At 38.5% G+C, this 22,625-nt stretch overlaps 1 protein-coding gene across 2 annotated transcripts; it reads left to right on the top strand.

The window, feature by feature from the left end:
* The first annotated feature begins 9,229 nt into the window (after window positions 1-9,229).
* On the top strand, window positions 9,230-18,751 carry LOC122658727 (ABC transporter G family member 42-like). Of its 2 annotated transcripts, XM_043853816.1 has the most exons (22): window positions 9,230-9,656; window positions 10,029-10,323; window positions 10,420-10,579; window positions 10,661-10,737; window positions 10,832-10,885; window positions 11,362-11,452; window positions 13,230-13,531; window positions 13,625-14,223; window positions 14,324-14,484; window positions 14,627-14,736; window positions 14,885-15,038; window positions 15,239-15,394; window positions 15,515-15,690; window positions 15,892-16,224; window positions 16,312-16,602; window positions 16,710-16,793; window positions 16,912-17,045; window positions 17,162-17,389; window positions 17,524-17,695; window positions 18,000-18,254; window positions 18,375-18,675; window positions 18,707-18,751. In XM_043853816.1, exons 1-21 carry the CDS (start codon window positions 9,268-9,270, stop codon window positions 18,642-18,644), a joined length of 4,491 nt encoding a protein of 1,496 aa, XP_043709751.1. In that variant the 5' UTR covers window positions 9,230-9,267; the 3' UTR covers window positions 18,645-18,675; window positions 18,707-18,751. The 2 variants fall into 2 exon arrangements, with proteins under 2 accessions (XP_043709751.1, XP_043709750.1); XM_043853815.1 differs by having other exon boundaries at window positions 18,375-18,751.
* Window positions 18,752-22,625: the final 3,874 nt, after the last annotated feature.

Below are 22,625 nucleotides of genomic sequence, written 5' to 3'. Positions count from 1 at the left end.
CAGAAGATGTCGATCACCATGTTAAGATATGTAGAATTATGAAGCTATAGTCTCACATCGATTTGTTTAGGTCATTGGTGCGTTCATATATATAAGGAGCTCTCTTTCCATTTAATGTATTGTAGTTTTGGATTGGCCGACCTCCAACATGGTATCAAAGCCACAATTTTTTTTTTATTATCATTTTTAATATATTGTCTGCCCCATGTGTATACCCAGTTATGCCTATCTTGCCTAACTTATCTATCCATCATTGTAAAGTCAAGTATGTCGAAGATACACGTGGGAGAGAGTGTTGAGGTTAGGGATGAAACAGGGTCGGTTGGGCCAGGTTTTTTAAAACCCTAGTCCAACCCTGAGTCCTCTTAGCTCTATCCAAGCCCAACCCGGCCCTAGGTCAGGCTATGATATCTCAGCCCAGGTCGATCCTTGTCGGGCTCAGCCCAGCCTGACCTGATCCTGATCTTGATCAGGCTGGGTTGGCCCTGATTGACCCTGACTTTTGGTAGGGCCTGGTTGGCCCTGACTTGTCCTTCGTTTTGGCCATTTACGTCGTCCTAAGCTTTAAAAAAATGAAATACATTTGATTGGGTATTGGTTCTTTTCATACTCAGTTGATTATTAGACTTTTCTTTGAGTTAAAAAACTTAGTCCAATCTTAAAATTGTAAATATTTTCGTTAAATAGATAATTATCTTTTTTTTTTTTTTATAAACCAATAGATAACTAGATACTAAACAAAAATTACAAAATGTAAACAATAAATTGTAAAGCATAACCTAATAAAGGATCGGATTGAACTGGGCTTGGCCCGAAGCCTCAACCCTAGCTTAGACCAACCCTAACTTAGGGCCTTCAAAGTTCAACCCTAACCTGTCCTCAGAGTTGAAAAATCCAACCTAGGCCCTATTCAAGCTCGGCCGATAGGACCAAACTTACACCCATAGTTGAGATATTGAAAATTGCAAAAATATAATTCATTGATTTTTCAGATCCTTAGTGTCTTCATATATACTTGACGAAACTTCTCCATTCAATACCTTTCAAGATTCTAGGTTGAACCCTTCAATAATATATGTCTTTCTATTTCCTCGTTTTTATTTTCATGTTCAAATTTCAGCCACAAGAAATGTTTGAAGGAGAACATAACACACGTAGCAAATATCAAAGAGAAAGAAAAAATCTAAAGAAGAACACACAACAGGTGTGCCTTTCTGCATCAGATAATCTTTAATTTGGCAACAACAACAATGGTGAAGCTTTCGGTAGGAGAAGTACGAAAATAGTTTTTGACTTTTCAGCACTGAGTGGACCCCAATACAAGAAGTATCTTCTTGATTTGCAGAGAAGAATATTAATTGTATTGATGTTGGAAGGTGGACTTGATTGATTCATGTGTTTTTTTTAAAGACCAAAGTCTTAATCCTCAGAATTATAGAAAATAAAGTGAATGAAAAGTCCATTTGGCCTCTTTCCTTTATATGCTCACCTACCAAAATCTGAAAAGAAAAAACTAATTGTTACAGGTCTTGACTGGAGAATAAGCAATTCTGACCATTGGGTAGATTATCTCATCTTTGACCAGAATTCAAATTAGTGTTTAAAAACCTGCAATCCGGATTCATATTGATCCTGTTTAGCTAGAAAGATCGATCCGATTCACATTGGCCGGAATTAGGTCGGCGTCGGTTGATTCTGATCCGGATCACCGATCTAATTCGATTTTTCAAACCCTAATTTGTATTGCACGTTTTAATTGAGTGAAAACGTCAATTGGGTACTTGTGTATCTAAGTAGACACTAAGAAAATATCTTATGTTCCATCACTTAATTAGAAGGAAAAAAACTTGAATCAAACTTTTGTAATAGGTGCTGCGCTACAAGAAAAAGAAAAAGGAGCATTAGAGACAGGTACTATAGGATTTGGGTCCTCTGTAGTACGACAGGGTTTGTAGCGCACCATTCGATGGCCCGCTGTGCTCGGGCACGCAGCCCAACACATAGGGGCGGGGTATTGGGTTGCGTACCCAAGCGCTCTGGGCTATTGGATGTGCGCTACACTCCTTGTCGCACTACAGAGGAGCCCAACGTATTACTATACGCTATTAGAGGCGTTAATTAAAAAATCATCCTTAGAGAGTAATATTAGAGCCAGTACATATAAAGGCCAACATTTATACATATTTAGCTGCAAAAGTTATGCGCCCAACTCTAATGATGCTCCTTGATCAAAACTGAAGAAAGCTTTAAAGCCGATAGCTAATCCTCATTAAGAGTGTTAGTCGGTACAGTATCAAGAATTTGGTATGGTTTCGGTTCAGTACAGAAAATAGAAAGTAGATACTAAAATTGTACTGTACCGCATATAAATTGCATTTTCAATACCGATATTGTACTGACTACTGACTAATTATTGTTTCGATTCACATTTTATTTGGTATCTAAATCAGTTTCTTATTCAATATCAAATACGATTTCTTATTCGGAACAATTACGGTTCTTTATTTGATACAAATACATTTCCCTGTGTTGTTCCATAGTTGGCACTATTTTACTATTTTAGTTCGATTTCATTATAAAAAGGAGACTTCTAGATAAAACATAGACTTCTCACAAGTCCATTACTAAAGTCTGAGTTCAACCCACAAAGTCTCAATTACCAATCTTGCCGGGGTGGAAACACGCTCTCAAGGATGGAATCCATCTTAAGAAAATTTGGATTACAAATCATAGTCTAAGTAGGATTTTGAACCCTCAAGGAAATATGCACATATCCTGGAATTTAGCTACAAGTTTTTTTGAACTAGCAGAACTAACATCGAACTTCACAATTGTAAATATCTCACACCAGCACAACCAATGGACAAAAGCGTTGCGATCTCTAGCCCTGTGTGCTATTAGGAACAAGACACATTTTCCCTCATTGATATATGATGTACATACTTTCCTTTTGCTTTAATATATTAGTTTTATTTTCATCAAAAAAAAAAAAAAAAAAAAAAATTCTCAATCAATTTTCCCTAATTTTTTCAATAGAATGGATAATAAAAACAAGTAAACAACTTTATAACCAACCGTTCAACCTCATCACAAGACCACACATAAGACTGTCAAGACCATAATATTCAAATTCTCAATTCTTTTTGTTACAGCAATGAATGAGCCGCTGCTGAGATTCTAAATGTGCTCCATTCATTACTCTTTACACTTAACGATATATTATTATATACGTATATTATATATAAGTAAGCACATATAACCTTAGTTCTGTACAAAACGCATCATTTGGTTCGGTTCAATATATACCAAATGGTTTGTCTTAGAAACCGACACTGTACTGAATTGAGAAAGATTCCATTTTCCATACTGAAATCGTTCCAAAACTTATTCAATACGGTTCAATACAATTTTATACGGTTAGTTTCAGTTTCGATTCCAAATTGACACCCTTAGTCCTCATACATTTCTAAAAATATAAGAAAATGGTTATTGCTAATTTCTTATGAAGCATTATCCTCCTTAGTTTCTAGCCTAGCACGATGCCTCTTTGTTCCCAATCCTAGTACGTATCATCCGTGATTTCTTCGCCCGATACAAAAAAATAAGAGGAAAATCTTTAAAGGTGGTAGTTAATTGTCTCTAATGTTAACAAATGAAATCATTTGAGGCGAAAAGATCTTTATAGGTCACTCAAGTTTGGTATTAGCACTGGTAGGGAATAGCTCCGGGAAAAACTATAGAGGCGTTTTACAAATGCCATTAAAAGCTGCCTTTAAAAGACCCAATCTTAGGCATTTGATTGAAATACGTACCTCTATTGATTTGTGATATGAGATATAAAAACATTTATGTGGCGTTAGTACAAATTGCTCCTCTATGATCATAGAGGCGTTTATTCAAGCTTTAGAAAGATTATTGAATGTTATTAAAGTAAGATTTTTTTGTAGTGAGTTACTCAATTGGGATCATTGTTCTTGTATTGAATTACACTCCTTGTGAGTCCTTTTGTCACACCCCTATCCCGACAAGGGATAAAATACAATATCGAGGGTATGATTGGGGTGACACGCGTCATCCCACCTCACCGCCAGGATCTCGATTAGCCAACTCACAATCATAAACCAATATTACAATACAATAATATCGAGTGCGAAAGATAAAGGAATATTACATTTCCAACGATCATAAAATAAGCGGAAGCGTTCTATGTTACCTCGTTCACACGGCTAAGTGATACATAAATAGTTTGGATGAATATCCCGAATGACCATAGCATAACTACCCCAAAACAAGTATAATAATAAATATTTATACAAGGCACGTGGCCCCAAAAAAAAAAACAAAAAGAAGGAACAAGTCCCAAGTATCAATACGGCCCGTAGGCACAATCATCATGGGCAACCATCGCCATGATCCTCGATCACGGCTCTCTGGCTCCACAGAATCATCCGCATCAAAATCTAAAAAGAATGTGTACACGGGGTTAGCTCCACCGAGCTAATGAGAGAGAAAAGGGGATGCACAATCACACAATCACAAATAGTCCATGGTGCATGCTATTATTAATTCATTTACCACCTAACACACAATGCTAAGTCAATGGGTATATGCTCGCAATAACTCGGGAAGACATTGTGGATCCTTCCATTCTCACCACAATGCAACCTCAATTATTACTATGGAGCCCGCGCCGATCGTAGTCATCACCACCCGCAGGCGACCGATAACCATTACTACCCCGGCCTGGCCTCTCTAACTCTCCACAGCGGCAGGTGCTCTGGCTACCCAACACCTAAACCCCTGTTGGTAAGGGTCGTAGCATAGGGAACCGAGCCTAACCACGATATACTACATGAATCCTATCGTGTTGAGAGGTACATCCGGGTGTGTCAACGTCCCATTCCATCTAACACCCGGTACCAAGACAACACGGCGCATACAGAACAAGAATGAGATGCAATATACAATTCCACGTAATTAGGGTTCCGGTCAGTGCATTTCCGCAGCACCGTAACCCAACACAAATCCATATCATCCAAATCATCATCATCGAATAAGAATAAATGCAAATATGCAATCATGCTTGAATGATAATGTCACAATAAAATTCATAAATGCATGAATAAGCAATAGTAAACAAGCTCAAACAATACCCAAACCCACTCACCAATTACTTCAAATGGAGTTTGTATAAGCGCAACGATTCCGCTCAAAATCACCCCATTGCACATATGTTGGCGCCTATGGAAGTGAATAAGAGTGTGAGAGAGTGTAGGGGAGGCCTCATAGAGAAACCCCACCGTTTACATAAGTTATAAGCCTTAAAAGCGCATCGGAGGCAACGTCGGACTCAACAGGCCCGCCTCCGACCTTGCCTCCGACCTTCCCTGCAGCTCGGGACACATCGGAGGCAAACATCGGACTCACGCAGCTTGCCTCGATGCAACCCAAGTGTGATTTCAAGGTCTTTAAAAGCCCAGGGTTGTCCCATTTGGTTCTCTAAGCCTCAAGAGACTAGGGAGGGTGTCTTGGAGTCTATTTGGGTCTTAGAAACACCCAACATTCAAAGATTTAAGGGGGTTTAAAGGATCAAAAGCTCAAAAATCCAGATTTGGGGTTTTCTTTGGTGGTTGAAGCTTTAGAATCAAATAGATTCAAGAAGAGGTCAAAATAGAGGTCTTTATAGGATTGTAATGAAAATGGGATAGCATCCTACAAGGGGAAACTACACTGGCTCGAGCTAACCCTTTGGGTTTCAAAAAGAAATCCCCATCTTGGGGCTGCAACCAACGAACCACCCAAGCTCAAACGAGCAAGGGGAAGAGAGAAAAATGGGGGAAAAGGGCACTTGGCTTACCTGGTTTGAGGTACACACGAGGTGCCCTCTTTAAAGCTCCAATCCAGTACTGCTTCCTTCTTCTTCTTCCCTTCCTTCTCCTCCTTCTCCTCCTCTCTTCAAAGCTCTCCTCTCCTTTCACGATTAGGTTAGGAAAGAGAAAGAAAAAAGAAAGACTAAGGAATAGTCTTACCCTCTCTCTCATATAGACTTCACATTTATTGGCCTATTTGGATAAGGCCTCATAAGTGTAACCTAGGGTCTATTTGGGTAGGGTCAAACATGGCGGGGCACCAATAGCACCTTAGCCACGGGTCTCACCCACAAGGGTCCTTGTTAGCGCATTGGATGCGGTGGTCGGAGGCGCCGGAACCTTGCCTCCGATGCGAGTAGGAAGGTGGTTCCCACCATAAGAGGTCGGGCCTTTGGACCACACTTCGAGGGCTTTGAGAGGCGATAAGCACACAACAAAATTTGGTCAACTACTTACCCCCGACATGTCAAGGTGCAACCTCCGTGGTCCGACTAGTTTCCACAGCAACCTCGTACTATGGTCAATATAGTTGGGTTTGACCACCGGTGAGAACAACTCACCGGCATACGTGGCGGTGATAACTACACGTCGTCGGGAAGAATTAATAATTAATTATACTCCCGGGGTGCGGGTATAACACCTTTCACCCAATAATTCGAGCTTTTGGGATGGATGTTACACATCTAAATGTTAAAAGCTTTCATATCAATATAATTCGAGCTTTTGGGATGAATATTAGACGTCTAACTCTTAAAAGCTTTCATATCAGTTTTGTTATTCTCTTAGATGATGCAATTTACCTTAGTCCTAGAAACAACGAGTCCCTCTTTTTTGAGTGGGGAATGGGGATCCTCTTCCCACATCATAACCTACCCACCTCGTCTCACTCCATCCATGGGATGTGGGACCCACTTTTGAAGGTAAGGTTCCCACACCCATAGAGAATGTGAGATAGGGTGGAGATATTTTTGTTAAACTAGTATCTCTTAATGGCTTTTGGAAGACTACTCTCTTAACTTTATTTACAGCCAACCCACATGTTGCAAGGCATTTTGTGATTAGTAGTGAATTGGCGGCTACCAATTCCCCTTCGTCTCCTACCCACTTTCCCTTATGGCTTATTGAGTTATTTGATCAAAGACACCATTTAAAGCACGAGGACAAAGGAGGAGTCAGACGTAATTTCCACGGGGAATGAGGGAGTGGGCAACAACCAAATTTTCTTGACAAATTACGTAATTACCCTAAATCAAGTTTTCTCTTTTACCAAAGTACCCTCTAACCATGAATGTTTGAAAATCACTCAACTGCCCAATACAAACTAGAGTATTACCAAATAACTATAAAGTTGGGTATTTTAGTAAAATAAAACTTGATTTTGGGTAATCAAGTAATCAAGCAGTTTTATCCAATCTTCTTTCTGAAGGGTATAACTGGGCCAGGCTTGGGCTGAGAGGAAGTGGGTCTAAGCCCGGTTCCTTTTTTATAGTTTTGGTTCAATGGCTCATACTAATCCTAGAAAAACTTCTCATATATCCAAGAGATCTGAAGAGAAAGAAGAAAAAACTTTGATAAGAAATAACTCACCAAGGAGGTTTTGTTTTTGGTAGAATTCACCAAGGAAGTTAGGTGGTAGACAACAGTGGCAGGAATAGATCATGCATGTGAAAATTAAAATTTATGTATCATTATAAACTAAGTGGAGAGAGAGAGAGAGAGAGAGAGAGAGAGAGAGAGAGAGAGAGAGAGAGAGAGAGATAATGAAGTGGATAAGAATGGTTGGACATTAGAGATCTAAGAAAGTAAATTTGACCTTCTAAGTAAATTAAGGAGATAGAAAAAATCGAGGTTTTAATTAAAAACTAAGTGGAGACAAAAAGTCCCAAAACGTGAGTTAATAGTAAAGATTATGGAAAGACTACGCGCTAAAGCTGGTTTTAAAAGCATTAATTTAGCCAAACATGAGTGGAGATCCCCCTCCCCCGCCCACGCCCACGCCCACCCCCACCCCCACCCCCACCCCCACCCACAAGACTTAATTAAATTAATGAAAGTTCCATAATAAAACAGGGTGACATCATATCTTCAACAAAGGGGTATGGGAGCTGGGTTTTTTTTTTTTTTTTTTTTTTTTAATTTTTTTTATCAACTACAACAACCCAACAACGACCGAGAAGTGATCTTCTACCTGGCTTAATTAGGTTTAGGTAGATTGTATCATCTCAATCTTTGCCTTAATTATCTTTCTTGGTTTTTGGTAATCATTATCTTTTCTTGGTTTAAGTAAATAACAATGGAGAACACATACCTAACTGCTAAGAAAAAGTGAGACAAAATTACAAATGAAAAATACACAATAAAATGGATTTATTTTTTTATTTTTATTTAATGAAAAGAGAATATCTTTAAGATCCAAAATACCCTTCTCTTTGCTCAATTAGAGGATTAGGGTTACGTTAATGAAGAGATTTTCTCTTCACTATACCCGTTAAAAGAAATTGGATAATCAATTCAGTCCCCCTCACATGTAGTTTCAATGGCACGGGGCCCAATGGGAACAGCATCAATAGGGCAATCATCACCGCCTTTCATGGGGGGTGGGGTAGTCATTTTGCTTTTCTCCCCCCATGTGTTTGGGCACATGGGAAACACTTCCACACAGAAAACATTTTTCTTAATCTAATATGAACGCATTAAAGATCTGAACAAACCAATGTAGGACTATAACTCAATGATTCTCAACAATATCACCTACCAATAATCTGACAGGAAAAATTTTCCCACCCCACGATGCAGTGCAATTTTCCCTTCACATGAGTTTGTATTATTATTTTCTCTCTCCTACCTTGAATGTATGGTCTCGTAAATGATACTTCTTTCAAGATAGCCATTAGTGTAACGTGTAGATTCCTCCACACACTGGCGTTGTGTTGAACCCTCTCCTTAATCTAACATTCCCCCTTTAGTTACAGTCATACTCTGCTACCCCTGGTCTATGTATTTATTGTATACTCCATAATCAAGTCCATACCCAATGCATTCCAAAGTCTCCAACACACACCTAATTCTACCCCGAATTCAAAAAGGTTAAAACAGTACAGAGCCTTAAGGTTTCGTCATCCAGTTTCCCTGCACTTCTTATTGCCTCTCATTCTTTATAGGAAGTCATATACCATAAATAGACCAGGCCAGCTCTCTGCTCCATTATATCTCCAAATTCCTTTCTTTTTGTTTCTACTTTCCTTGAAGTGAAGCATGAGATAAGGAGAACAACTAGGAGTTCTTCATTAACAATTCCCACTCCCAATTCCCAATAACTAGGAGTTCTTAATTAAACCATACTTTCTTTGGCATAGTTCTGCATTTTCCATCTTTTCTGGATTGTAATTTACAAAATATGGATGGGCTAGAGAGAGTGTGGGATTCCGGTCGGCGAGCGAGTCATAACATGAGTGGAAGCATAAGCAGAAGAAATTGGGGAGTGGAAGATGTGTTTGCAAGGTCTTCGAGGTCGATGCAGAGTGGACATGTCGACGATGATGAAGAAGCTCTCAGGTGGGCTGCTCTGGAGAAGCTACCCACTTATGATCGCCTCAGAACAACTATCATGAAATCTTTTGTGGAGAATGAACATCAAGACCAACAAGGAAGCAAGTTGGTTCACAAAGAGATTGATGTAAGGAAGCTTGACATGAATGATCGCCAAGATTTCATTGAAAGGATCTTTAAGGTTGCAGAGGAAGACAATGAGAAATTCTTGCGTAAACTTAGAAACCGAATTGACAGGTAAAATTTTCTAATTCTTCTTCAATGAATTTATGGATTTCTGAATAAAACAGAGGTTTCTTTAATGGCTTTTTTTTTGTTCTGATACAGGGGTTGTCAAGTAGTAGATAGAAATTTTCAGATATTTTATTAGATATTTAATCATTTTCATGAATGTTTTATTGTCCACAAACAAAAGATAAGATTTAATGGTGTTGGGTTGTTGAGTGTTGCTTTTCTGTTCCACCTAAAATGACAAGTGTGTTTGATCTTATCTGTTTCCATTAAAATGAAGCGGAAGAAAAAAAGATAGCTTGAAATTAACAATTGGGTTTCTGGGTTTCTACTTCTGATATTGATATATTATTTATTTGATCATGATTTTGGTTGCAGAGTTGGAATTCAGCTTCCAACAGTAGAAGTTAGATTTGAGAACTTAACAGTTGAAGCAGATTGCTACATTGGCAACAGAGCTCTTCCTACACTCCCAAATGCTGCAAGGAACCTTGTAGAATCAGCTCTAAGCTTACTAAGAATCAAACTAGCTAAAACAACAAAACTCACAATCCTAAAGGATGTTTCAGGCATTATAAAACCTTCTAGAATGGCACTTCTTTTAGGCCCTCCTTCCTCTGGGAAGACAACTCTGTTGCTGGCACTTGCAGGAAAGCTGGATCCAAATTTGAAGGTAAATCCACCATGTCTGAAGCTTGTGAACTCAGTTCAACTCGAGTTGAATTCGAGTTGACTCACTGATTTGATTATTATTATTTTAATTTTTCAGGTTAAAGGGCAAGTTACATATAATGGGCATAGACTGGATGAATTTGTGCCTCAGAAGACCTCTGCTTATATTAGCCAGAATGATGTTCACATAGGAGAATTTACAGTAAAAGAAACACTTGATTTCTCTGCAAGGTGCCAAGGGGTTGGGTCAAGATATGGTAAGTAAATCAAATTTTTACTCACTACCCATTAATCTTATCTTCTGAAGCTAAAATGGGTTAGGGTTTGATTAATCACAGAGCTCTTGGCTGAGCTTGCTAGAAGAGAGAAGGATGCCGGAATTTTCCCGGAGGCTGAAGTAGACCTTTTCATGAAGGTAATTAAACACACATGTAACCACTGCTTAATTTCCTTCTCTTATAGTTTTCATGGATTTGTTTAATCATTTTGACTGATAATTTCTTTCTCAGGCAACTGCAATGGAAGGGGTTGAATTCAGCTTGATCACAGATTACACTCTCAGGGTAGGTGTGTGTGTATGTGTGTGTTTGAGAATGAGAGAAAAGGAGACTTTGTGGGAAATGTTAGGTGTTGACAACCTCCCAAATGGGTTCCCTTAGGATTTTTCAGTATATCTAAAGGGGTGTCTGTACACAAGAGTTGAAGTCCGGGCCATATAAATAACGAGGCTCCACTGACCAAAGGTGGCAAAGCTTGTTAGCTTTCACACCATTTGTGTAATTGGGTTGGTGAACTACTTTTCCTAAAGTTTTTATTTTCATTTTTGATATCTGTTGTTTATTAAACAAAAGGGTTTGATGAGATGACCAAAACACCTTAAAAAATAATTCCGCTACCAAATACCTAACAAGTGGTATCAGAGTTAGAACATGAAAATTCTCATTTGACCAAGGATTTTGGATTTGATCTCAGATTCCACATCAGCAACTTATATGATTTTTATGACACTAATCTATGATTGTGTTGGATTTTGGAACAGATATTGGGGCTTGATATATGTAGAGACACAATTGTTGGGGATCAGATGCAGAGAGGAATATCTGGTGGACAGAAGAAACGAGTGACTACTGGTTAGTTTAGTTTATAATTCCTCTCCTCTTACTTCTTAATTCTGTCTCTTGCTTAGTCCATACTTCACAGTTCATCATTACTCTTGCTTTGGTCTTCCTCAAGAACTTTTTGGTTGGGAACTTTTCCAGTACATTTAGGCTGCAAGTTTGTTAATTGATTACATTTTGGAAAGCACTTAATGTTAGTCATCATTAGGTCCAATAAATTATAGATTCTGATTTCCATTACCAACCTCCTCTTAAAGTTTTAACCACTCAGAGGGACTTTTCTTCTCAATACCCTTAGTGCATTCCCCACCTACCTTCCCCTTCCCCTTCCCCTATTGAGAAGAGAAGAGTAGAGAGAAAGAGAATGAGTCTTACTTTCACATTCTGAGAAGAGTTTCACACTAATCATTATAGTCTTGTAGTGATTTTCAATCCAATTAATGTTTTAACTTCTGTTTGGTTCGTAAAAGCCCAGTTGTCTGGATCATTGGACTTGGACCAGACAATCTATCAGATTGGTCAAACTGGCCCTCCATGCTTGAAAAGTCTACTTTTGAGAGTCGTCCAGGTAAATTAAATTATTGGTCCAGGGAGTTGGTTGGGCTTCCCAATTAGTGTATCCATATCTTGCTGGGTTTGGGCCCCCGTACCTTGGGCTCACGAGTTTGAACTCAGGCCCAATTCAACTAGGCACTATTTAATGACTTTAAAGACAACTGTAGGTAGGAAAAGGTTTTAAGTATCCTAACATATGCTTCGATACTAATCAATACGTATCTTATCTTTAGGGTATCGATACAATATCTAAAAAAAGTACTAACTATAGCAGGACAATATGTTACCCGATATGATTGATACTTATCAATACGCTTGATACATCTCCTAAAAACTATATAACATGATCAATTATTATAAAACATGATTGATACTTATCAATACGCTTGATACATCTCCTAAAAACTATATAACATGATCAATTATTATAAAACACTTACCGAGAGCTCCTGTAAAGCACTAATCAATTTTATTTAATAAAGTCAACTTGATTACTTGCGTCTAATAAAAAAAGTGACTCTAGTAGTATTGATTTCATCATTATTTGATGATTAAATAACTCCAATTAAGGATCGAACCAGATTAGCGCAATAACAATTTTCTATTAAATTTTAAATTTTTGCACAAGTATTGATGTATAGTGTTAGTGTTTTCAATGGATTACTAGATTAGTGAAAAACAACTTGAATGATTGTATTACACTTTTTTTTTTTTTTTGTCGCAATGATGTGTGCATCTATACCCAAATCTTCTCCAATCTAAAAATTACTTTTTTGGGTCTTAGTATATGTTAGAAACCTCATCCATTATACATAATCAATTAATTGCACTTGTCTCATCATACTTTGTTACCTTCTTTATACATGATATATATTATCATATTATTTATTTGGGGGAATGTTTTCTGTGCCGGAGGCGTAGGCTGCACCCAGACACATGGGGGTAGGCGCTATGACCACCCTGCCCCCCTGAGTGGTAGGCCCATGTGTCTGGGCGCAGCCTGCACTGTGGCACAAAGAACGGATACGCCCTATTTATTTATACTATTTTATGTTTCATGACTGTATTTCACATATATCTTCCATGTATTTTTATATGTATCTTGCATATCTCCGATACGATACATCTTTTAAAATCACCTTTCGACTGCTGAGCAACATAAGAAGCATGATGAAGAATTCCAGTCCCATATTAACACTCTATTGACACTTAGACAAAATGGTCCTTGATGCAGGAGAGATGATCGTTGGGCCCACGAAGACCCTATTCATGGATGAGATATCAACGGGCCTAGACAGCTCCACGACATATCAGATAGTGAAATGCTTGCAGCAGATTGTCCACCTCACCGAAGCTACCATCTTCATGTCCCTCCTCCAACCTGCTCCGGAAACGTTCGATCTTTTTGATGATATCGTCCTCCTATCTGAGGGCCAGATCGTATACCAGGGCCCACGAGAGCACATCCTTGAGTTCTTCGAAACCTGTGGCTTTCGTTGTCCGGAGAGAAAGGGAACCGCTGATTTCCTTCAAGAGGTAAGTAATAAGGAGGACCAACTTACTCACACTTGGTAGCTCGCGACACACTGGATCATCATCAGGAATTACATCTCATGTTCGTTATTTCAGGTAACCTCGAAGAAGGATCAAGAACAATACTGGGCCGATAAGAGCAAACCGTACTGTTACATATCGGTGAGCGACTTTGTGAATCGGTTCAGGAGGTTCCATGCTGGGTTGCGCCTGGAGAACGAGCTTTCAGTACCATTCGACAAGAGCAGAAGCCACAAGGCAGCACTGGTGTTAAGCAGGTACTCCGTTCCCATGATGGATCTCTTGAGGGCTTCCTTCGACAAGGAATGGCTTCTCCTCAAGAGAAACTCCTTCGTCTACATCTTCAAGACTGTTCAGATCATCATCGTCGCTTTCATTGCTTCGACGGTGTTCTTGAAGACCCAAATGCACACTTCCACCGAAGACGATGGCGCTGTTTACGTTGGTGCCCTAATCTTTGCTGTGGTAATCAACATGTTCAATGGGTTTGCAGAGATCACCATCACCATCGCAAGGCTTCCTGTATTGTACAAGCACAGAGACCTCCTCTTTTACCCTGCTTGGGTTTTCACCCTTCCAAATTTCCTCCTTAGGATCCCAATCTCCATCCTTGAAACCGTTGTTTGGATGATCATGACTTACTATACTATGGGTTTCGCCCCAGATGCTAGCAGGTAAACCTCAATTCCACTACTACTTCACCTTTTATTTCTCATCTGTAACTAATCAGAGGACAATGTGAATGATTCTGAGGTTCCCCACTCCTTTTTGAAGGTTTTTCAAGCAACTACTGCTGATATTTTTGGTCCAACAAATGGCAGCGGGTAGCTTCAGGCTCATAGCTGGAGTGTGCAGGACTAACACCATTGCAAGCACTGGTGGATCGCTCATGCTCCTCGTCGTGTTCTTGCTAGGCGGTTTTATCATCCCTCGAGGCTAGTAGTGTGCCTTTTTCCTGTTTCTGTATAGGCTAGCATTGTCTTTATAGTGCTTCTATACTCTGCTAATGAATACGTACCCTGTTCTTGATCAGTATTGTTATACATAGCTAATATAAGTAGTAATTTTCTGTTACAGATCAAATTCCCAAATGGTGGATCTGGGGTTACTGGATTTCACCTCTCTCTTACAGTTATAATGCTGTTGTTGTCAATGAGATGTTTGATCCAAGATGGATGAACAAATTGGTACGTTTGAGATTATTTGTTCTTTCTCTGCCTCAACCATGCCTTAGTTTCTTTGAATTATTGACGTTTCTTGCAACCAGACCTTGAAATTTTTCACTATGGTCGGAAAATGGAATCTCTCTTTAACAAAACCTTAATTTTATGACAGGCATCTGATAAAGTTACAAGGTTGGGTATTGCTGTGATGGAGAACAATGCTGTCTTTCCAAAGAGAAGCTGGTTTTGGATTGGGAGTGCTGCCCTTTTGGGGTTCACATTCCTCTTCAATGTCCTCTTCACCCTTGCACTAATGTACTTAAACCGTGAGTGTTCAATTTTATTCTAGATGGGATATTTTAATTATTTACTTTTTGATAATTTTTTTCATATATTGTTATAGACAGTCTCAAGAATAAACCTCACTGAGTTATAAACTGATTACCCTCCTTAATCTGTTTTTAGTTGAAGTATTAATCACGAATTCTTACTTCTCAACTGTTGTTTTCTTTTTTTTTTATGATAGCTCTTGGAAAACCACAAGCAACTATATCCGAAGAATTGGCCTACGAGATGGAGGCCAGCCAAGAAGAATCAAAGGAAGAACCAAGAATCATAACATCAAGGTCGAAGAGAGAAACACCCCCTCAACCTTTAGCAGCGACAGACGGAAACAATACAAGTAAGAAATGCAACAATGCGACCTATATTTTTGTCTTCATCTCTAACAAAACGTAGAATCCCAAATACAAAATTACTAGTAAATGATTAAACCTCCTGACATCGACTTGGAATCTTTCAGGAGAAATGTCAATCCGACGAATGAGTAGTCAAAGCAATGCTAATGGACTTAGCAGAAATGGTGATTCAACCCTTGAAGCAGCAAATGGGGTTGCTCCCAAGAGGGGGATGGTTCTGCCTTTCACACCTCAAGCCATGTCATTTGACAGTGTGAACTACTATGTCGACATGCCCCCGGTTAGATCCCCTTTGCTTTTATCTATTTTCACTTTCTTCAACTACTTGTTTGGAACTTGAATCATTATAAGAGATCCTCCCAATCAGTATTTTACTCCACAAAAGACAGTTTTTAGAGTATCATTGTAGAATCAAGTAATAAGTAACTGCAGAATAATGAGCTGACTAACAAAAAGCTAGCTGAATTACTGATTTTAACAGGAAATGAAAGACCAAGGAGTGACAGAAGAGAGACTCCAGTTACTTAGGGGAGTGACAGGGGCATTTAGGCCCGGCGTCCTCACTGCACTGATGGGAGTTAGTGGGGCAGGAAAGACAACATTGATGGATGTTCTTGCAGGCAGAAAGACAGGGGGATACATTGAAGGTGATATCAGAATCTCAGGTTTCCCTAAGAAGCAAGAAACCTTTGCGAGAATATCGGGTTACTGTGAACAGAATGATATTCATTCGCCCCAAGTCACTGTTAGGGAATCCTTGATCTTCTCTGCTTTCCTCCGTCTTCCAAAAGAGATCAGAAAAGAGGAAAAGATGGTACTATTACAATTCTTATTTTTTATTTCAAAGTATTTTAATGTAGAGGTGCAGGTTCTAAAACACTTGGATTGAAATCTTTGTCAGAAATTTGTGGATGAAGTGATGGAATTAGTAGAGCTTGACAATCTCATGGATGGTATAGTGGGGCTTCCAGGGATTACGGGTCTGTCAACTGAACAACGGAAGAGGTTGACAATTGCTGTGGAGCTTGTTGCTAATCCTTCAATCATCTTCATGGATGAACCAACATCAGGACTTGATGCAAGGGCAGCCGCCATTGTCATGAGAACTGTGAGGAACACTGTTGACACGGGTAGAACAGTTGTCTGCACTATTCATCAACCTAGCATTGATATCTTTGAAGCTTTTGATGAGGTAACAGATACCTACTCTCTCTCTCTCTCACAGCCCCACACACACCACAGGCATGCACACACACAAATTATAGCGGAGTAATATATTGATATGATGTTATACTCCAGTTGCTACTGATGAAAAGAGGAGGACAACTAATCTATGGAGGTCCTTTGGGTCGAAATTCTCAAAAGATAATCGAGTACTTTGAGGTATTTCTTATCATCAATTTTCCCGCTATTAGTAACATTATTTAGGAAGGCTGCAATTACACAAATAGCATAATAAAAGAAGAAATTTAATCTAATCCTCCCTACTACTGGTTTTCAGGCCATTCCTGGGGTTCCAATGATCAAAGAAAATTACAATCCTGCAGCATGGATGCTGGAAGCTAGCTCCATTGCTACTGAAGTTCGGCTTGGAATTGATTTTGCTGAGTACTACAAATCATCACCCTTGTATCAGTAAGGGAACCCACTCTGCTCTATTACTGAATACAGAAGTTATAACATTATCCGCTTTTGGAATAATAAATTTTGTAGACCTGATATGATATGTGTCACATTGCATCTATTACCAGGCGAAACCAGGCATTAGTTAAGGAGCTGAGCATCCCAGCCCCTGGAGCGAAAGATCTTTATTTTCCTACTAAATTTTCTCAGTCATCATGGGAGCAGTTCAAATCTTGCCTATGGAAGCAGTGGTGGACGTATTGGAGAAGCCCAGATTACAATCTTGTCAGATTTGTCTTCACCTTGGCTTGTGCCCTCATGATTGGGACAATCTTCTGGAATGTTGGCTCTAAAAGGTCAGTGCCATTGTTCCCACACAAGGGACTCAACTTACTTTTGTGCTATTAGTCATAGGAGCTCAATGTTCACCTTGCACCTCACCTGCACCTGAACAGACAATCTAAATTTTTTTCTTTTGCCAATGGTTCAGGGAGAGTTCAACTGATCTAACCATCATTATTGGAGCTATGTATGCGGCTGTCCAGTTTGCTGGAATCAACAACTGCACAACTGTACAACCGGTTGTCGCCATTGAAAGAACAGTGTTCTATCGAGAAAGAGCTGCTGGGATGTACTCTGCCTTACCATATGCTATTGCACAGGTGAGAAAATGGGTTTTGGAAAGTAACAGGAATTGGTGAAAAGTTCTCTTTTGTCTTTGATAACTCATAGACTTAGATGAACTACCACTAGAAGTTGGACCTTAGAGACTTGTAATTCAATCTTTTGATTTATATGTTGGAATCTATTAATTGGATGGGGATCTTCAGTTACTCTCAATAAATCCTGTCCAAAACTTAAAGCCAAGTTAACTAATTATAACCCTATAAAACAAGTCATATCTTAAAATTAATTTATATAGTAAAGGAACCCATTAAAAATAATACCATATCCATTGTGATGCAGGTGGTCACTGAAATCCCATATGTATTTGTACAAACCACATATTACACAGCTATTGTGTATGCCATGGTCAGCTTCGAATGGACAGCAGCAAAGTACTTTTGGTTCTTTTTCATCAGCTTCTTCTCCTTTCTCTACTTTACTTACTATGGAATGATGACCGTGGCCATCACACCAAACCACCAAGTTGCTGCAATTTTTGCCGCTTCTTTCTTTGGGCTCTTTAATCTCTTTTCAGGCTTCTTCATCCCCAAACCAGTAAGTCAGTCTTCCTTATCAGTATTTCTAATTAAATTAATTTGCATCTAATTCAAGATCTTTTTCCCTTTTCCAGTTTCTTCTTGTCCTGATGAATTTAACCATCTGTCAAATTTACAGAAAATTCCAAAGTGGTGGATCTGGTATTACTGGATTTGCCCAGTGGCATGGACAGTTTATGGGCTTATAGTTTCACAATATGGAGACCAGGAGCAATTCATTAGTGTGTCTGGAGGGAAGGACCAGAGCATTAAGAGCTATGTGGAAGAACACTTTGGGTATGATACCAATTTCATGGGTCCAATTGCAGGAGTTCTTGTTGGATTCGCAGTCTTCTTTGCATTTATGTTTGCATATGCCATTAAAGCGTTGAACTTCCAACATAGGTAGAAACATACAGGACAATATGCCATACGTAGAGCATTAAAAAAATGCTTCCTAACCCTTTAGATGTTCTTCATCCAAGTAATTCTTGTAAATACATGTGAAGCCCATACTCAGAAGATAAAGAGAAAGTGGCAGTAATTGCACCAGATTCGCATTCATCTATCAGGGACGCAAGAGATGTTCAGTCATAAAGTTTTAGTTCAAACTAAAAAGTACTGAATGGAGTTGAGCTGAGGTTAGAAACTAAATGTATTAAATCATCAATGTTAAAGAAGAAAGCTTTGCTTTATGGAAGAGTACATAATATAAATCTTACAGTGATTGTATCCCTAGTTTTTGTTGTTCGGGCTCTATTGGCCAGCCGGTGTGCCATAGTTATTAATAGTCTATCCTGCTTCAATATAGTTATAGAACCAAAAGAAGAAACAGCAGTAGAAATGGTTTGTAATAATGAAAACAGTTGCCATGGCTAGCAGACACTATTCCTCCGGTATAGCCAAGTTACCAAATCCTAACAATCTATCCATACTACTCTTTGCATCCCATCTCCAATCCACCTTGTAGTCCTTATTATAGTCCCCTTGCTTCTGCTTCTTGAGTACATCTTGAAACACCACAATCATATATTCCAAGACAAACTGATGGTTAACAGTTGACACCACACCCTTTTATTCATCACAGCAAAACCATTCTGTCACTGAGAACAAGATAAAAAGGATGCAGCATCCTTAGTACTAAAGTATCCAGTTTGAGTCAATGGACCAAAACAGAAAACAGAAAGTCTTAATGTGGAGTCCTACTCACACAAATTTTGAGAATTAAATCTTCAACATTGGAAGGAAAATAGAATAAATAAGGTTATGGTTCCATTCACTGTCATGCATCAACTCACTTACCTTAGAGAATAGAGGACTTGAAATCATAGAAGGAATACAAAACCCATCAATATAAGAGATCCAAGAATCTTTCCATAGATAAGCCTATCGGCCATCCCCAATTTTCTAACAAACCATCTTCTCCTTAAGGTGGGAAGAACCCATTTTGATATTGTTCTACTATCAAGACTCATTAAAGTGAGGTGAATTGAGGGTGGTGGGGAGGAGAAGTAAAGCATTATTATGAGTAAGATTAACTTGACACCCCCTACTTTGAACATTTGAAAAATAATGTAAAACATATTACAACTTCAAGCCAACCAAAATGAAAGTGAGATGAACTGAGGGGGGTGGGGAGGAGAGAGAGAGAGAGAGAGAGAGAGCCAACTTGTCTATGGGAGGATGGGTTTTTGAAAATTTTGGGCTACAATGACCCGAGGGACGATGGCTTTTTAAATTCTCTTCATGCTTAAAACCAGCCCATTCTAGACGACAAGAAATGACAAAACCTGCTTATAGTGTTTTAAATTGTCACCACCATTACATGTAAGGTTAGAAATTAGTCATCCTTTGGATCATGGTATATTATCTTAATATACCAAATTGGAAGGTGGATAAAGATGGGAGCAATTTGAAGAAAATGTTGGAGATAATGCATAACCACGGGGAAGAAATCAAGAAAACAATCACTCACAACACGGGGAATATAATGTGATTTGCTATGATTGTCTACATCCACCCGAGATAACCAAAGATTTTTCACTAAATTAGAAAAACTCTCTACATCACTCTCCACCTTACAAATGATCTCCCTTTTAATTGTGCCAAGGGTTTTCACCAATTAAATAATATATAAGAAATCCTTACACAAATATAATTTTAACCCCATGCATGTAATGGATCTAAAACCCATTCCAATTCAAATACAGACCCAATAATAATAATGTGGACATTCAGAATACAAAATACACCCAACCCCAATAAAAATGACCTTAAATCTTTGTGTACCGGGACTCCTAATTGAATTGTGTGGGATTCATAAGTGAAAGAAATCATTTTGTCTACTAGTAGTGACCAAATTGGCATATTACCGAATCATTCTCTAGTCTACGGTTTAATGAATGAACCGTTGGGTTCTAAGCCGTCTCTGGCAATGAATCAACAAAACCATATCTTTTAAATTTTTAAAACCATATATTTTAAATATTTTATTATTTTCTTACATTTTCTTAATGAACCAGTATTGGGTTGGACGAATTATCCAAAGAGAATCGTTAAACCTTAGCAAGAACATACAAAATTCATAGTACATTTCTTGCGTATTCTTGATGAACCAGCCTTGGGTTGGACCAAATATCCAAAGAGGATCATTAAACCATAAAATTGAATCCTTCCTATCACAACCATTCTTCATAGCAGAAGTATTCCTTTCGAGGAATGCCCGAAGGAGTAATGAACATTATTTAGATTTTGATTTTGAGATGAAAGAACTCTCCTTAAATCAAATATTTTGAAAAGTTTCACACATGCAATTACTTTTTCGTTTATATGTCTTGCAATTTGAATTTAAATTCCTTTTGTGTTGTTCTATTAATTCAATGGGAGAATGTTCTCTGTGCCGCAGCGTAGACTGCATCCAGGCACATGGGTAGCCTGTGAGGGGGGGGGGGGCAGGGTGGTTATTGCACCCAACCCCATGTGCCTGGGCGCAGCCTACGCTGTGGCATAGAGAACAGCGCCCCTAATTCAATAGTCTTTTCATTGTACTTCATAAATGAAACTCTATTTTTTAATTGTCCAATTATATATTCTCCAAGAATATTAGGTTGTCCACGAGTTATAAGGTACCTAAATTAGATAGGGATCTATCTTAGGTCATTCATGTATTATTAAATGTCATCTTTGTTGATCAGTTCAGGAACTCGTCTTTCGATTCTCACCTTGCAATAAACCTAATTGTGTCTTTCTAGTCAATTTAACTAGAAATTTTTTTTTTAATCAGATAGTCTTTTAAATTTTCCCTCTAGAAATGCCACACTTGGGAGACTATCTAAACCCTAGAGCGTGGAACTTTTCAAATTTGGGCATGTTTAGGATTTTGTTCCCATCCAAGAACGTCTTTTCACAAAAAAAATCTATATATTTGAATAAACATATTTTAAATGACAAATAGTTTAGTTAGTTAATTGGATCCAAATGGGTTAATGGACCTCCATAATGCATGAGTTCCATGTGTTTTGGCAGTCTAATATGATGATGTAGATGTCCCTTCATCTATTATAATCAACATGCAATATTTTGACACAAAAATGGCACATCCCATATTATATATATATTCATTATGGGGTTTGGGGAGGGTTATAAACTTATATTATATGCAGTCTTACCCCTACTTTCACTAAAAAGACTGTTTCCAAACTCGAACTTGTGATCACTTGATCACAATGGAACAACCTTAGCGTTGCATCAAGACCCCCCTCCATTTTGTATTTATATAATATCATAATAATAATAATAATAATAATAATAATAATTGTTATTATGAATTATTTTCTAATCGTTTGATATATATTTTTACTTGACAATATCTTTCATTATGGAATTGTTAAATATGTGTTTTGGATTGTCGATTAGAACTGAAATTCAAAGGTCAATTGATCTTCAAAGATAACATATGGGTCGATGGGATTGATTAGAAAACGAGAAAATCTTCTAAATGAATGGGCGACTTTTACCTTACCCTTTTATTGAGCCATGTCTAGGTGGAATCGACAAGATTGAACCGAGGCCTGCCTGGTCACTGCCGAAGGACAACCAGTAGGCTTTCTTTCTGAAGTATCCTCCCGGCGGGCCCAACATCATTGAATGTTTAGGGGCATCCCGGGCAAAAGAAAGGAACACTGGCGGATTGGATTCGTTTATCGATACCAAATTTGGACATTCCATAAATGTATTTTGAAGTGTGTCACTCAAAAGGGGCTCAATTAACTCAAGAACCTTTAACATGATCAGTTAGTTGCATGGTTTTAAAATATGGTATCGAATCGGGCATATTCGTTGATCGCCTTGATCGGTATCAGTATGGGTTGTGCTTGATATTGATGGAACC

The sequence above is a fragment of the Telopea speciosissima genome, chromosome 4 (genome assembly GCF_018873765.1).
Source record: "Telopea speciosissima isolate NSW1024214 ecotype Mountain lineage chromosome 4, Tspe_v1, whole genome shotgun sequence".
Taxonomy (NCBI): Eukaryota; Viridiplantae; Streptophyta; class Magnoliopsida; order Proteales; family Proteaceae; genus Telopea; species Telopea speciosissima.
The sequence above is the reverse complement of the archived record's forward strand: the minus strand, read 5'-3'. Positions and strand labels throughout refer to the sequence as shown.